Here is a 15301-nt window from a genome sequence, read left to right as displayed (position 1 = left end):
CCACGCTCCGCATTATTATTTTTTTATCAGTTACGTTTACCTACTGAAAGGTGAAAGAATATATAGGCATTGCAAAGGTCTTTTCTGGGAGCAACTTTTTCATGTCATTTTTCTGCTCTGAAAATTTTTTTTATTTTTGTTTGCCTGGGTGCAGGTCAGATGATTGTAGATTTCTTTCAAAGACAATCTCATCTTCCACGGGCACCCAGGTAAAACAAAACACAGCATGCCTGGGTGCAGGTAATATGTGTACAAAATAACAAAAAAATACTGCTCTCAACAGACAGGCTCAATTAGAGGGGAAAAAAAAATGTGTGTGTAATATATATGTATATATGTATATATGTATTGGAAAAACCACACACACAGGACTTGTATGAATGAAAAAAACAACATTTTATTACGACGTTTCCTCAGGTTCAGGTTCCTTCCTCAGGTAGTCCTGTGTGTGCGGTTTTTCCAATACTCGTTTCTACACATTTTTCTTAACCTGCACCCAGGCATATACACACACACACAACTTATTTTTAAGTTTGGTTCTGTATATTACCACAATGAATTTTAAATAAAACAACTGCAGACTTTAGCTTTAATTCAGTGGGTTGGACAAAAAAGATTGCATAAAAATGTGAGCAACTAAAGCCTTTTTTAACAAAATCACTTCATTTCAGGGGCTTAAAAGCAATTGGACAATTGACTCAAAAGCTATTTCATGGAGTTGATTTGATGGGGGGTGCTGTGAAAGCTTATGCATGCTTTGTACAAACTTTATATGTTGAGAGTGCTGGGGCTACCTTGTTTAGTATGTGTGTGTGTGTGTGTGTGTGTGTGTGTATATATATATATATATATATATATATATATATATATATATATATATATATATATATATATATATATATATATATATATATATAATCTGTCCTCTGCACTCAACCCATTATCAATATATTTAAGACAGAGACATTTTGTGCATACTGCTACTGAAAAATGCCTTACCCTTTAAACAAAACAGGGATTGTTTGTCCATACTGTATATTGCAATATATTTAAGCTGGCCAATTACGTCAAAGTCATCCCATATCTGGCCAGTCCTATGCTCAATTTTCATCTGATTCATTAAGAATTCTATTGCTTTATTATACATTTTACAAAGGGACTTAGTTTTACCTGCAACTTACTTGCTGCTTTCAAAGTAACTCCCAAACTTGGCTGCCCTTTTATTAGACACCAGTGGGATCACCTGACTATAGCTGGGAAGGGTGGGAGCTACAACATGGAGCTGATCACTGTTCCTGTATGAATATAACAAACAAGGGAAAGTTGTGCTCACCACTAATTTTTAAAATCATTAGGCGCCTAATGATTTTAAAAATTAGTGGTGAGCACAACTTTCCCATATATATATATATATATATATATATATATATATATATATATATATATATATATATATATATATATATATATATATATATATATATATATATATATATAATCAATTATCTTCAGACCAGCACTCCCTTTAAAACTTGATTATTTAGTATTGCATAGTATCAAATGCCCGACGTTTCGGTCCCCATTAGGACCTTTTTCAAGGACCTAATGAGGACCGAAACGTCGGGAATTTGATACTATGCAATAATAAATAAAGTTTTTAAAGGATGTGCTGGTCTGAAGATAATTGATGTATACAAAATTACCGTGCACCCCTATGTTTGCAGTAGCCTTGGAGTGCCGATACTGATTGGAAAGTGTGTGTGTGTGTGTGCGCGCGCGCGGTGTTTCAGGGGCATCATGCTCCCTTTCTCAAGTTAGTCTGCTGCAGTATTGTTGTCTAACCATGTAAAGTATCGGATGTAAGAAGCGGAAGTGACATATCTGGTCATCGTGGAGACGTGTCCTAGAGTTATATAGATAGAATTTTTTTTTTTTTCGCATCTTAAAGGGGTGGTTCACCTTTTGGTTAACTTTTCATATTTTATAGATTGGCCAGTTCTAAGCAACTTGTCACTTGGTCTTCGTTATTTATTTTTTTGTTTTTTTAATTATTTGTTTTTTTCTTCTTACTCTTTCTAGCTTTCAAATTTGAGTCATTGACCCATGTAAAACAATGTCCTGTAAAGCTACAAATGTATTGTTCTTGCTACTTTTTATTTATCTATATAGTCAGGCCCTCTCCTATTCATATTCTAGTCTCATATTTGAATCAATGCATGGTTACTAGGGTAATTTGGACACTAGCAACCACATTTTCTAAAATTGCATACTGGAGAGCTGCTGAATAAAAAGCTAAATAACTCAAATACCACAAACAATAAAAACAATGGGAACCAACTGCAAAATGTTTTAGGATATCACTCTATATCATACTAAAAGTTAACTCAAGGGTGCACAACCCCCATTAATGACTGCTAAAAGCTTCAGCTTTAAGGATATACTGAAATGGATTATTGAACTCCTCTAGGCTTATAGGTTTTCAATCTTATGCAGGTTATTACTAAAGCTTGACCTGCTACAAACCTCAATTGAAAACATAACATCTTATTTTTACAAGACATTTTTAGTTTCATGTGATCCTGTGGCCTGAATGCTTATAGCAACTGATCAAACAAAACCATTGAATACAAAGTACCACATTCACAAAGTTTGCTATTATTTCCTCTTACAGAGCTTCAGTCTTATTTTTATTAAAGGCATATTATTATTTTAAATTAATGTGCCTCTCTTCTTCATTTTGAAGACTGTTGCATGTGTGGTTATAGAGTGACGGATGCAGCTGTAGAAATTGATGCAATTTGTGAAAGCTGCAGCAGATGCTCTCTCTAAAAAAAAAAAATAGTTCCATGGAGCTGCAGTTCTAGCCCTGTAGTGAACACCAAACACCTGTACATGAGATACAAAGTTTTACCTGTATGTAATGCTGACACCTGAGAAAGCTGCAGGGACAAGTGAGAGGCTTTGTAAAAGCCAGCTATGTTCGATTGTAGGAATTTGCTGGCTGGGGTGCTGTAAACATGCTGTAGCACCCATGATATTTCTTTCCTGTTACTGAACCTCTGTAAGGAAGTATGTAACTCCTCACAGAAACTCCAATAAGCTTTAACATTGCACTGTTTGTGATCTCACTTGTGTCATATAGCTAAAATAGGCAGTGCAACCTGGAATTCAATTTCATGTATTGATCCTATTTATTGAGCAGTGGTCCAAAGTTAACTAAATTAGATTAGACTACACTTATGTCAGTGTAATGCATCATGTGAAGTTTTTGCACACCTGCTCCCTATGAATAAATTTTCTACCGACATTGCTTCTGCAGACAGTATGGAAGTCAAAATTCAATATTCCACCCTTTGGCCATTTACTGTATTTTTGTACAGTACACATTGAGGTGTATTTATTAACATTCTGGTTATAAAGTCACTGGTTATGTTGCCCACAGCAACCAATCAGAACTTTGCTTTTGTTTTCTAACTTGTAGGTGACTGTTCAAATCGAATTGCTGAATCACCAGTGATGTTTGTCTCCCCAGTGTTAATAAATACGTCCCATTTTGTACAAGTCCAAATTGCTAAATATGTCTTTCTTCTACAAACTGCAAAGCCTTTTAAAGTTGGCAATTTTTATGTAATATATGAAAATTGTCTTGCAGTTTATAGCACCATATTTCTCATATGTCCTTTGGTACAAAGATAAAATATCATACATATGAATGCCATTAGTTTCAAAACCGTTTAATGTTCAATTTACATAGTATTACAAAATTATGAGACGGAAAGTCCATGACCAGAAAAGTCAAGAACGACATAGAATGCAATAAAATTACAAAATTGAATTACACAGATCAAGGCAATTAAAAGAAAGTATTGTACGCTTTTATGGGTGAAGACATACGAAATTACTCTGTAATTTCTGAATGCAATCAGTGCTCAGACTGTCACACTGGGTAATAAAACACTTTCCTAAATATTCCACCTTAAAATTAAAGATGCACCAAATCCAGGATTTGTTTTGGTATTCAGACATTTTCAATATGATTTGGTTGAATCCAAGTGCCTGGTTAACCCAAATTCTTATATCATGTAACTTTTCTTCACACAAAGGAGGAAATTAAATTTTTTTCCCCATTCACTGCTCATGTGTTACTTTTTTATACTTTCTTGTCCTAATTTGCATAAATTAGGGTTCTGATTCAGTTTGGGATTAAGCCAAATCCTTCATGAAAGATTTAGGCTTCATCAGCATTCCAAAAAAGAGAATTCATTGCATCCCTTCTTAAATTTAGGTTGTTTCCTTAAAGGCTCAGTTGTACCAAATAGTAAAAATAATTTATGCATGGTTATGTACATTATTAGTCGAGCACCTGTAAAAATAATGTTGGCTACAGACCTACTTTGTGAAAGACAGGTTTTCTTGCTTAGGGGCATATTTATCAAGGGGCGAATTTCAAATTGAAAAAACGTTGAAATTCAAAAAGACCAACCAAAATAAAGTCAACGTTTTTTTGGTCGAATAGGTGCGTATTCGGCCAAATTCGAATCGTACGAATTGAAGGAATAGCGCATTCCCAAAAAACCTTTTTTCAATGTCCACCAATGGACCAAATAGGTTCTAGGAGGTCCCCTATAGGCTAAAACAGCAATTCAGCAGGTTTTAGAAGGCGAATGGTCGACGCCGAATTTTTAAAGAGACAGTATATAATACATTTCGATATTCAAATTTTTGAATTTTTTTCAAATTGAATCGAGTTTGGACTATTCCCTAGTTGAAGTACAGAAAAAATAGTTCAAAATTCAAATTTTTTTTAATTCGAAAATTCACCTCAACCTTTGATAAATCTGCCCCTTGGTGTTTAGATACATATGAAATACTGCTTACCCCTGTTATTACTACTTATTTAGTAAAACCACTGCATTCTTAAAGCTTGTGATCTGCTATGCAAAATGAATTCTATAGGTCTCTACATACATGGCTTCCTTCTTAGCTACAAAGAAGTGTGTTTGTGTAAACTATATCATGATGATACCAGGTCACGTGAAAATTCAGGGGCACCTCTAAAAAATACAATATTAGTTCTTCAGAAGCAAGCAACTTTTTAAATCTAGAGTATACTATATTTTCATTTATATAAAGCAATTTTTTTTCTTGCTACTTACATTACCTGATCTGAAGTTGAACAGTACAGAATTAGGTAGCTAGTTGGGCTTTGATCTTTAATCAGGTTGCATGTTTACCAGGAAATAAGCATTTCTGCATGCAAAAACAGCTATTGGATTTTTTCCTTCAAACCCATGTCCCACTTTTCTGTCACAAGGCGGTCATCATTGAGCTAGATCATTATGTACTGTTTCTTCAGGAGAGGCTCTGGGGGCTATTGAGACCCTGAAGCGTTGGAATTGCCCAAATAATATTTTTAGCACCCTGACACGTGTCAGAAACTTGTCAGATGGCTGTGTGTTGCATAGAATGGCTTTAGCAGACTCCAGATGCCCCTAAATGTAATCCTTCCTTATCTGTGGATCCTGCTCCTCCTGCTGAGAGAAGAGACATTCCTAGACTACAATGCTGACTGTGTCAACCAAATTGTGCTATTTGGTGGCACTTAAGAGATAGCTTGGGGAGCAGTGGGTACTTATTCTGTCATGAGATTATGAGGGTGATGTGTTTGGTCAATTATAACATAAAGCAGCTATCTCAGGGTTGTCTTCTGTATTGGATCTGCACGTGATATTGATGTAGAATGAATAGAGAGAACTGTGAGGTGGCCTTGGATATATATGACTGAGAAGAGTGGATACTTCCAGTGTGCAAATAATTTAACTCACTTTCTTAAACAAATAATGAAGAATGCAAACACATCACCAGTATTTCATATAGCTACTTCCTTTAACTTTGCAGGGCATATCAACTCTGAAAATCATGTAATATCTTTTGTTACTTAGTGTGTGAGATCACATAATTCTCAAGTCCCACTAATACTGTAGCATGAGATTGCTTAATAAGTTAACCATAATCACTGCTCTTTGGAGGACAGCGGTAATTATAAAGGCACACAAGAATTCGAGCAATGTAAAAGGGAGCGGTTATTGTGCAAATGACTTTTATGAGGACAGTTATGCAATGCAGTATAGCTGGAGTGTTGTGTTAAACCACATTCCATTGGCTGCACATTGTAAGAAATATTGCTGATCAAAAAACTAAATAGCACAGAGAACGATGAGACCTTTTTTTTTAAATAAGCTACTTTAGCTATATATGCAACCTTTGTTGATTTTCTTGTTCTGGTTCAGTAAATATGGTAATTATTGTGTACGAAAACATGCAAATACAGACTGTTTATAATAAACATAATGCTGATAGACTGTAAAGCAGGTCCAGACTGGGAATCAAAATAGGCCCTGGCATTCAGATAAACAGGGGCCCAAACAGCCCCCACCAGCCCAATAAATAGTGACTGTCTATGGGAACTTACAGCAGCCCCTCTGGCATTTGCCAGAACCCACAGATTGCCAGTCCCGGTTTGCTGTATAGGTATTATCACTCTCTAGCCACAAAGTTATCTTTTTAACATTTGTCCTGGATGGATAATTTCTTAAAGGTGTTGTTCACCTTCCAAACACTTTATTCAGTTATTTGCAGATTGTTCACCAGAAATAAAGACTTTTTAAAGTTGGTTTTCATCTTTTATTTTTTACCGCTTCTCCAAAGTGGAAGTTTAAAAGTTAATGTTTCTGTCTCTGGTGTAGGGTTGCCACCTTTACTGAAAAAGATTACCGGCCAGTGGGGGGCGGGCACAAAAAGGGGGTGGTCAGTGATGCAAAAAGGGGCAGAGCCACGTGGCGTGCCACAAAAGGGGCGGAGCAACATCACAGTGATGTCCACAGCGCTGGAAAATGGTGAGTTCTGCGCGAATTGGGGGCAGGCCAAGGGCTTTTTTTAAAGGGTATTACAAATTACCGGCAACTGCACTGCCGGTAAATTTGTAATACCGGCCTTGGCAGGTGTTTTACCGGCTAGGACGGTAAAATACCGGCCAGGTGGCAACTCTACTCTGGTGTTAGTCTGGTAGTTCAGTAATTTAGGTTCAGATTCTGAACAGTTACTACTTGCTACATTAGTTGATGCATTAAGTTGATACATTTCTCTGTAGCATCTTTGGAATATTAGCAACTATTTGCATTAATTATAACCGCTGCCTTTAATGAAACTCAGGGATTCTACCCAACAGGATCACATATAACAAATGTATCAACTAAATGTATCAATTTAAACAGTTACAGAGTCAGCAACCCCCCCTCGCAGAACCGCTTCAGAAAGACATGGGAAGGTGAAAAATGAAACTTTACACTTTAATATTAGAAAAACTGTCACAAGTAGAAAAAGGCCTTATTTCTGGTGACCTATCTGACAAACATCTAGGTGTTTGAAGGTTAATAACCCCTTTAATGCAATATTATTAACATGGATAAATCTTACATACCCCAAAGCATGCTTTTTTACATAATGAGAGAACAATTAATTCTACATATCCAATATACATTAGTAAAAATTGGTAAATGTAATCAGAATCAAAAGCAGGGTCTTTCTGGCTGTTTACAATCTGTTTACTCTATTCCATAGAGTTATAGATTTTGGGAAGTTTTTAGAAGATCCAAAAATCCAGTTAGAAGGGCTTTGCTGATTCTGTTAAATTGAAATTCAATCAGTTTACATGGTTAATTCTGAAGCTCAGCAACTGGACTTTATTAGAAGTGCCAAACTTGTTGAGGTTGAACTATTTTTTGCTGTGCTAGGACACCACAGTAGGGTTGCCACCTTTTCTGGAAAAAAAAAATACCGGCCTTCCTATATATTTATCTTTTTTCCCTATTAATAACATTGGGATCAACCATCATTTTTACCGGCCAGGTGGCAACCCTACACCACACCCACCCCAGCATCCTCTGATCACTATATAATTAGCATTCTCTATCACTGATATATACAGCAGTTTAAAATTCACAGGCGCTCAATATATGTGAATTGGGAGTAGTAGTGGCACTGACAACCCCTAATTTCTCTGTACAGTAAAACTTCACTTTTACATCCCATAATTTTAAGTTTTCCATCATTTTACATCGTTTTTTTGTGGTCCCCACCAATATAAAATACATAATGCATTTCCCTGATTTTACTTTTTCCCAGATTTTACATCATTTGTTTCTGGTAAAATAGCATTTTACTGTATTTGTAGATACATACAAGGCAACATTTCAGGCCCCACTGGGCCCTTTCTCAAGCCCAGTGAGGCCCGAAACATTGCCTTGTATGTATCTACTAGTGGAACCATTAAAGCACTTTTGAAGCACTAATACTGAAGTTGTGGTGTGCTACAGACATCTTGAACTTTGGATATTGATAGACCTATGGCAGGTGGTCATTTCACTGTCAAGCATCTGACCCACAAAATTTATTTATTCACAGGTAGATATTATTGATATTTGAGTGGAACTACAGTATTTGTATGATATTTTAGTGGTACTGTCCATAGGGTTGCCACCTGTTCGGTTTTGACACCACCAACATCATTGTGCCCACCTTTGACGTCATCATGCCTGTTCCTAAATCACTGCCCCACCCCCAATGTTATTTGCCCCTCCCCCGTTCTGGTTTAGCAATCAGCAAAGGTGACAACCATAACTGTCCATTTGCCTAAATCGACCAAAAAAGCAGCAATTCTAAAAATGGCACATCACTGAAAAAACATAGGTTTGCGCTGACCCTACCAAGCAGAGAGAGAAAATAATTTGAAGTCATTCTATTCTTAACCCAGGTGTGTAAAGCATTTTCATCTGCCCCCTGCCTTTCAGTGACTTGGTGATCCACAAAGCTAACTTTTTTCCCACCAACAAAATGGCCGCATCCCTTAACATTGCCGACAATTTTTTTTTTACTGACTTTCATTTTACAGGTATGTGCGTGTTACGTGTTACGGTACGTGAGCGGAAATCTGCGCTTGCGCATTGATTCAGCGCTGAAATTGAAATATTTGAAATTGGAACTCTAGGCAGGGAGACGAGGTTGGGGCAGTGACGGGTATTTCTGGGAGATCGGCGGAAGGTGTTTACGTGACAGAACCGCAGTGAGTTTGCGATTGTTTTGCCGTGTGAGTATGCTGGACGGCCGCTGGCGTTTCATGATTAAATCTTCTTCCGAATAATTTGCAGTCTGGTGTTTAGGCGGCAAGTTTAATGTGAGTGGCCAGTGTGCATAGCGCTGTCTTAATGGATCGTGTGAACTGACTTTAAGTTATTGCGACTGAATTCTGTGAGTTGTAGTAGAGTCTGAATCGTGTGTGCGTAGCTTACCGTGTTTATGTGTCGCATGTGTCCCTGTGGGGGGTGCAATCGATTATCAGGATCGTCGACTGCAATTCCATCCTAACTTTTTAAATCATGTCATAGCATAGATGGACCTTAAAGTTGCTATTGTTGCAGGAACTTATTGTATCAGTTTAATTAACCAACTGTGTCTTAAACTGGCTTTAAAGTGACTCAGCTGTGATTTATACTTTGTATTTGATCTTGTAACTTTTTTTTTTTTAAGATTTCTTTATTGCTCTTCCTATTCTGCCTGTTTCCAGTCTAAATTGAAATTACTATCAGGTTATTGAGGGCAATAACTCTGGCAACCATGAACACTGTAAGGCTTTGCTTTTGGTCTTATTATTTGTATATTTTTTCAGGCCTTTTCTATTCATCTGCTACACTGAATTCCAATCGCATACTTAGTTGCTAGAACTGGACATTTCACTGCAGTCTGAATTCTAAGGGCTATACAGGGTTTCTAGGTCTAATTTTCAAAACCGGCCAAAGTCAGCCACAAAACCAGCCCAAAACTAGCCAAGAGGCACTTCAAAAATATCCCAATATGTGCAGTGAAAAAAATGTCTAAAAAAAAAAAATACATGAATATATGGGGAAAATACGCCTTTTTCAAATTTTCGCAAATTTTTACATGAAACAAAATGGGACAGATTCACCCATCATCAGAGGCGTAACTACAGTTGGCGGCCCAGGAGGTATAGGGGCCCCATAAGGCTCTTATACATATTAATATTTGCCCTAAAATTGAGGAAAGTCACCGGAAAATGTGAGAGTGGGACAGGAGACTGGGGTACAGAACCCAAAATCTGGTAACTCCTGACTTACACAAGTCAGTCCCGTTGCATTCTGGGTATTGTAGTCTTACATTAAACTTTTCAATTGGCAAATAGTTAAACAAAAAATACATTACCCAACGTGACTGACGATTTTCATTCACCCTGGTCATGGTATATCCAATATAAGCAATAATTACTCAGCAAGTCCAGTTTTATAATTACTTTTATTAGATAAACGTTACCCAACAAGCATTGGGAGACGCAGGCTTTGCACATTAGGGCAAGTAAAAACTTTGGCTGGTTTCCAAATCAGAAACCAGCCAAATGCCCAAAAAGTAGTCCAAATCCGTACCTTGGCTAGTTTTTATTTTTAAAATCTGCCTGACTTTAAATTATTAGCCCAATTTGCCTGGAAAACCGCCAACCTGGCAACTCTGGGGCTATGGCACAGTGACATTCTGACTACCACTACCCTCTGGCGGAGAATAGTAGCAGTCCAAACACCCCTGACTGCTGTCCAGAAAGAAATTTGGGGGGAAGGGTTAAGGACCTTGCTCAATGCACATACAGTGGTGACATGCTGCCTTCAGCTTCAATTGTACAAATTGCTTTTAAAATGCATATTCATTGGGTTGGGTCACTCCTGCCAACTTACTGCACCATGAACAGAGGACAGCAGGGCATATTTTAAAAATAGACCTTACTAGCTGTACATGCATTCTTTATGATTGACCATAAATCCTAGCCACCAAATGTCCTTGACCATGTACTGCCACATCTCTTATTTGCTACAATTTTCAGTGTAGCCAACCAAAACCTTGTATTTCCCACTTATCTCTATTTACCATCAGAGCTCCTAGGCTGGTTGTGACTGCAGCAAGAGACATACATTTACTAATGAACAGTTTATTAAAGGAACAGTAACACCAAAAAAATGAGTGTTTTCAAGGAATGGCCATATAATGTACTGTTGCCCTGCACTGGTAAAATTTGGTGTAATTTGCTTTAGAAACACAGCTGTTGTTTATATAAACAAGCTGCTCTGTAGCCATTCAAGCACAAGATACATAGTAGATAACAGATACGTTCTGAAGAATCCCATTGTATAATAGAGATTATCTGTCATCTGCTGCATGTCCTGTGCCCTTTCTCCTTTTTCAGCTTGTATGGCTGCTAGCCATGGCTACACAGCAGCTTGTTTATATAAACATATAGTAGTGTTTCTGAAGCAAACACACCAGTTTGTCATTCCTTTAAAACACTTTCATTTTTTTGGCGTTACTGTTGATTTAAAGTAGGAGGAAAGGTATAATGGGGGGGGGGGAGGGTGCTGATAGCCAGGTCCTGGAATATTTCTGCATTTAGGAATTCCCAATATCAGTTTGATGCCAGACACATTTTGCAGACTTTACAAAAGATCTGCCACTGGGAAAATCTACCAGAAGTGGTAATTCTGACGTCTTGCACAAAATATCCAGGGTTATTGTTTAATTTTTGTGTGTTAATGTATAATTATCTGAATGTATGTGCTTGAATATGGGTATAAGTACTGTGTGTTGACCATAATGGACAATTTTTGTTTATTTAGATAATTATCTTACTTGGAAAAAATAACAAAACATTTTTCTCTCCCCAGTATCAGACCCTCAGGAATATTTCTTTTTTGAGTCATTCTTTGAAGATGGAGACAAGACGTCCGCCTCTGAAGCGTTTATGTGAGTTAACCTATTGAAATGGGTTTTATTTTTTTCAATGTCTATACACACATTCTTTGAAAATTGGGGTGTACCACCATCTTCTGTAATAGTCACAGTGCTTGCTGGATGGCTTTAACGGGTTGGTTCACCCTTAAGTTAGATTTTAGTATGTTCTCGAATGGCCAATTCTATGAAACTTTCAGTTGGTCTTCATTATTTATGCTATGGTAATTTGGACCCTAGCAACCAGATTGCTGAAATTGCAATCTGGAGAGCTGTTTAATAAAAAGCTAAACAATGCAGAAACCACAAATAAATAATGAAACCAATTGCAAACTGCCTCTCTACAAAATAGTAAAAGTAAACAACCCCTTTAGCACAAAGCTAATAAAGGTTATTACATTTTAATGAATGTTTATATGACTTTATGATACCTCCACTACTGTGACTGTGCAGATGCTGATTGACTACAATTTCTAGTAGTTTGATCAACCACCCTACTGGCACATGCATACAGTCATTGGCCAATCCACAGCCAGATTAATTTTTACTCCCTGGGGACTGACCAGTTGTATCAGTGCATGAAGAAATTAATTTTCTGGTGCTTATGCAAATGTTTCCTTTTTTCAAAAGAAAAATCTGCCTCACTCCCACTAATCTATTTATTTAAGCCTTCTCCTAAATGATTTGGCTGCAAATACACTTGTGCATTACATGTTGTCCATCTGAGTTTACAGGTTTCGCTTTAAATAGGGTTTTTATCATTATATGGGCTGTTCTCTTAGGTCCAGACTCTGGAAATGAATCTCCTAGGAAGAAACGTTTCACAACACTAGAAGACGAATCTGAGAACTGTGACCCAAAATTTTCTGAAGGGTCAGAGTTTGTCTCCAGAGCAAGCTGGTCTTCCCTACTACGAATAGCAGAAAAGGAAATAAAACCAGACACTCCGGCAATCCCTTCTATAAGATCCAGGATACAGATGCTGACAGACATAAGCAAAGGTAGGATATAAGATCATTAAAGTTACATGTGGGCTTAAGTGTATGTAATATGTGTAAATATGCCAGTAGAAACTATATGGCAGATTGAGACCGGTAACTTTTTAGAAGGTTCTGGAATGAGCTGGTCCCTCAGAGGGAGGAGGGTTGCATTAGGAAGTACATATCTTTAAGGTTTAAGTGTGCCCTGGTCTCTCTTGCCTGATGACGAATATCGTGTGAATGGCACCAAGGGGCCTGAGGTGGACCTATCACAGGTTCCAGTCCATGTCCTATGAAACTCTCTGTAGTTGTTTAGTGGTAGTGCATCCTTATATGCATGCTGCATGGCATATTACTGAGGAAGAAGGAAGGGGTCAGTATCCGAAGGTACCTCGCCAGTCAGGAACAGTAATGGGTAAGGATTAAGTTCCCTGTTCCTAGAGGTCCCTAAGTAAGGGAAAAGTCTTGACGAGGTGGTCAGTAGGAGTAGTTGGCCTGCGGATCCTGCACTTTGTTGTCCAGTCATTTTATTGGAAGTTTTGTGGATATCGCTGAGAAAATTGTACTATTGAATGCGAATAAAACTATTAGTATGTAATAAACTGGAGGTCTTCATGACCTTGCAGCTGAACCAAGTATTTAGCTAGAATTCTCCCCTATTGTCTAATTGAAATGGTTGATTTGGTCTGACAAAGTGACCGTTTGTATAAACTGTGATACACCATGGCAGAAAAATGCCAACAGAGAAACTGCTTCATTTTACATAAGTCTAAAGCTGGCCATAGACTAGAACCATCGTTCAAAACAGATTCGTATGATTTGCAGATAGTGTAGTTGGAGTGTCCCAACATTTTTTTGAACCATGATGATCAGTCATTTGTATTGTTTATATCGTCTACCAATAAGATCTTTGCATGTATTACCTATCTGATGATATGAGAGATTGTCACTATTATTTGTCGGACATAACTTTCGTACGATTGCTGTCTGTCACTTAATGGCCCGAACATCATGTGATTTGTTCTCTTTGCTGCTTTATATTAATCTGAATGGTAAGTAGCAGGTTGGAAGATTGGCACATACTATCATTCGTCTGACATAGCCTAATAATCTTCATGTCTATTGGCCAGTTTAAGATTTGTTTTCTTCTGACAGATGTGAAGCAAGACCCTGAAGGTTTTTCTGATGGACTAGGTGAAAAATCATGGACAGATAACTTACAGGTCAGAAAAATACTGTTTTCATGTGGGTAAATTGTGTAGATTTGTTTGTTAGGATTAGTAGCCAGATATATATTAATTACTGCATGATATATTAATATATATGACAAAATTCCCAGATGATTGCATTTGGCTGCACATATTTTCGTCACTAAGCTACAGAAAACAAAACTTGTGCTATACCTTATGTGATCTTAAAGGGGACCCGTCACCCAAAAAAATGATTCAAAATCCTATTTTATCACATTAGTCAAGCAAAATGAACTTTAATAACACTATATAAATTATTTGAATCTTGTTTCCTTTAGTCTGGGAATTCATAATTATAACAAGCAGGCAGGAGCCATTTTGTGGACACTGTTATTAAGACGAGCCTTGCATCATCTCCGAATCTTGTTTGTGCACCAGAATGGGGGACCCGATGTCCATCCTCATGCCCTGGTTACACAATTAAATGTTTAAGAGAACAGGGGAATATGTAGAGAGCAGTGACATCTAAGAAGTGCTGAATGGAAAGTGAAAGTAATTGTCTGCCCCGCCTCTATGCCACGGGCATAGAGGAGGGGCAGACAATATTTGATTGACAGCTGAGATTTTTAAATGAGCTTACAGCAGCTATGAATGCTTTAATAAAAAATAGAAATTGGATTTCATGTTTAATTTGAAAAGGACTTTTATTATACAGATTTTTGTGTCTGGGTGACAGGTCCACTTTAATGTTCAAGATAGCTAGTTATTTCACAGATTAAAAGCATAACACTATTGTAACATAATCACAATTTAAATATACTTTCATAAGTGCAAAGACAAGTAGCAGTGTTAGATGAGCTTCTGTATACCCTATTACAATTCTTACTTATAAAATACAATTTAAGATATTCAGCATTAATGTAATAACTTCCTGGGCGCGAATAAAATTAATTCACCAGAAAAAGTGTTTAAAGTATATTCCTTGCTGTGTTCATTACCCTGAACGATATCCAAAATGACAACTGATACAGGGAGCGGTAAGGGACAGTTCTCTCCGAGCTTTGTACATCTTTCAAATCCATGCATTTTTCAGTGGTGTCCTTTGTCAAATTTTTAGAGAAGATTTGATTAGTGAAGAAAAAAATATAGAAATCCAAATATTAAATAGGCCCCCCAAGAGTTTATATTTACCTCGTTGCATAGTGTTAGATTATAGGTAGTTTCAAGTGTCTTTTGGGCTTTGAAAGCACCTGAAACAGCCCTGTGTGCCATTGCGTTTAAAGGGGAAAA

The 15301-nt window shown here is 37.2% G+C and overlaps 1 protein-coding gene across 13 annotated transcripts in view; it reads left to right on the top strand.

Annotated features, from left to right (window-relative positions):
* The first annotated feature begins 8973 nt into the window (after positions 1-8973).
* The window catches only part of LOC108714167 (anillin-like), a 29254-nt gene continuing 22926 nt past the window's right edge, over positions 8974-15301 (top strand). For 4 of the 13 annotated variants that reach the window (XM_041590283.1, XM_041590272.1, XM_041590274.1 and 1 more), the window contains exons 1-5: positions 9006-9145; positions 9586-9681; positions 11778-11856; positions 12624-12842; positions 13977-14044. In XM_041590283.1, coding sequence (XP_041446217.1) covers positions 9673-9681; positions 11778-11856; positions 12624-12842; positions 13977-14044 — 375 coding nt within the window. In that variant the 5' untranslated portion in view covers positions 9006-9145; positions 9586-9672. Of the gene's footprint in view, positions 9233-9585; positions 9682-11777; positions 11857-12623; positions 12843-13976; positions 14045-15301 lie in introns of all 13 variants that reach the window. The other 9 variants (XM_041590281.1, XM_041590271.1, XM_041590284.1 and 6 more) reach the window with 7 other exon arrangements.

Source organism: Xenopus laevis, chromosome 4L (assembly GCF_017654675.1).
Source record: "Xenopus laevis strain J_2021 chromosome 4L, Xenopus_laevis_v10.1, whole genome shotgun sequence".
Lineage (NCBI taxonomy): Eukaryota > Metazoa > Chordata > Amphibia > Anura > Pipidae > Xenopus > Xenopus laevis.
This window is presented reverse-complemented; position numbering and strand designations above follow the sequence as displayed.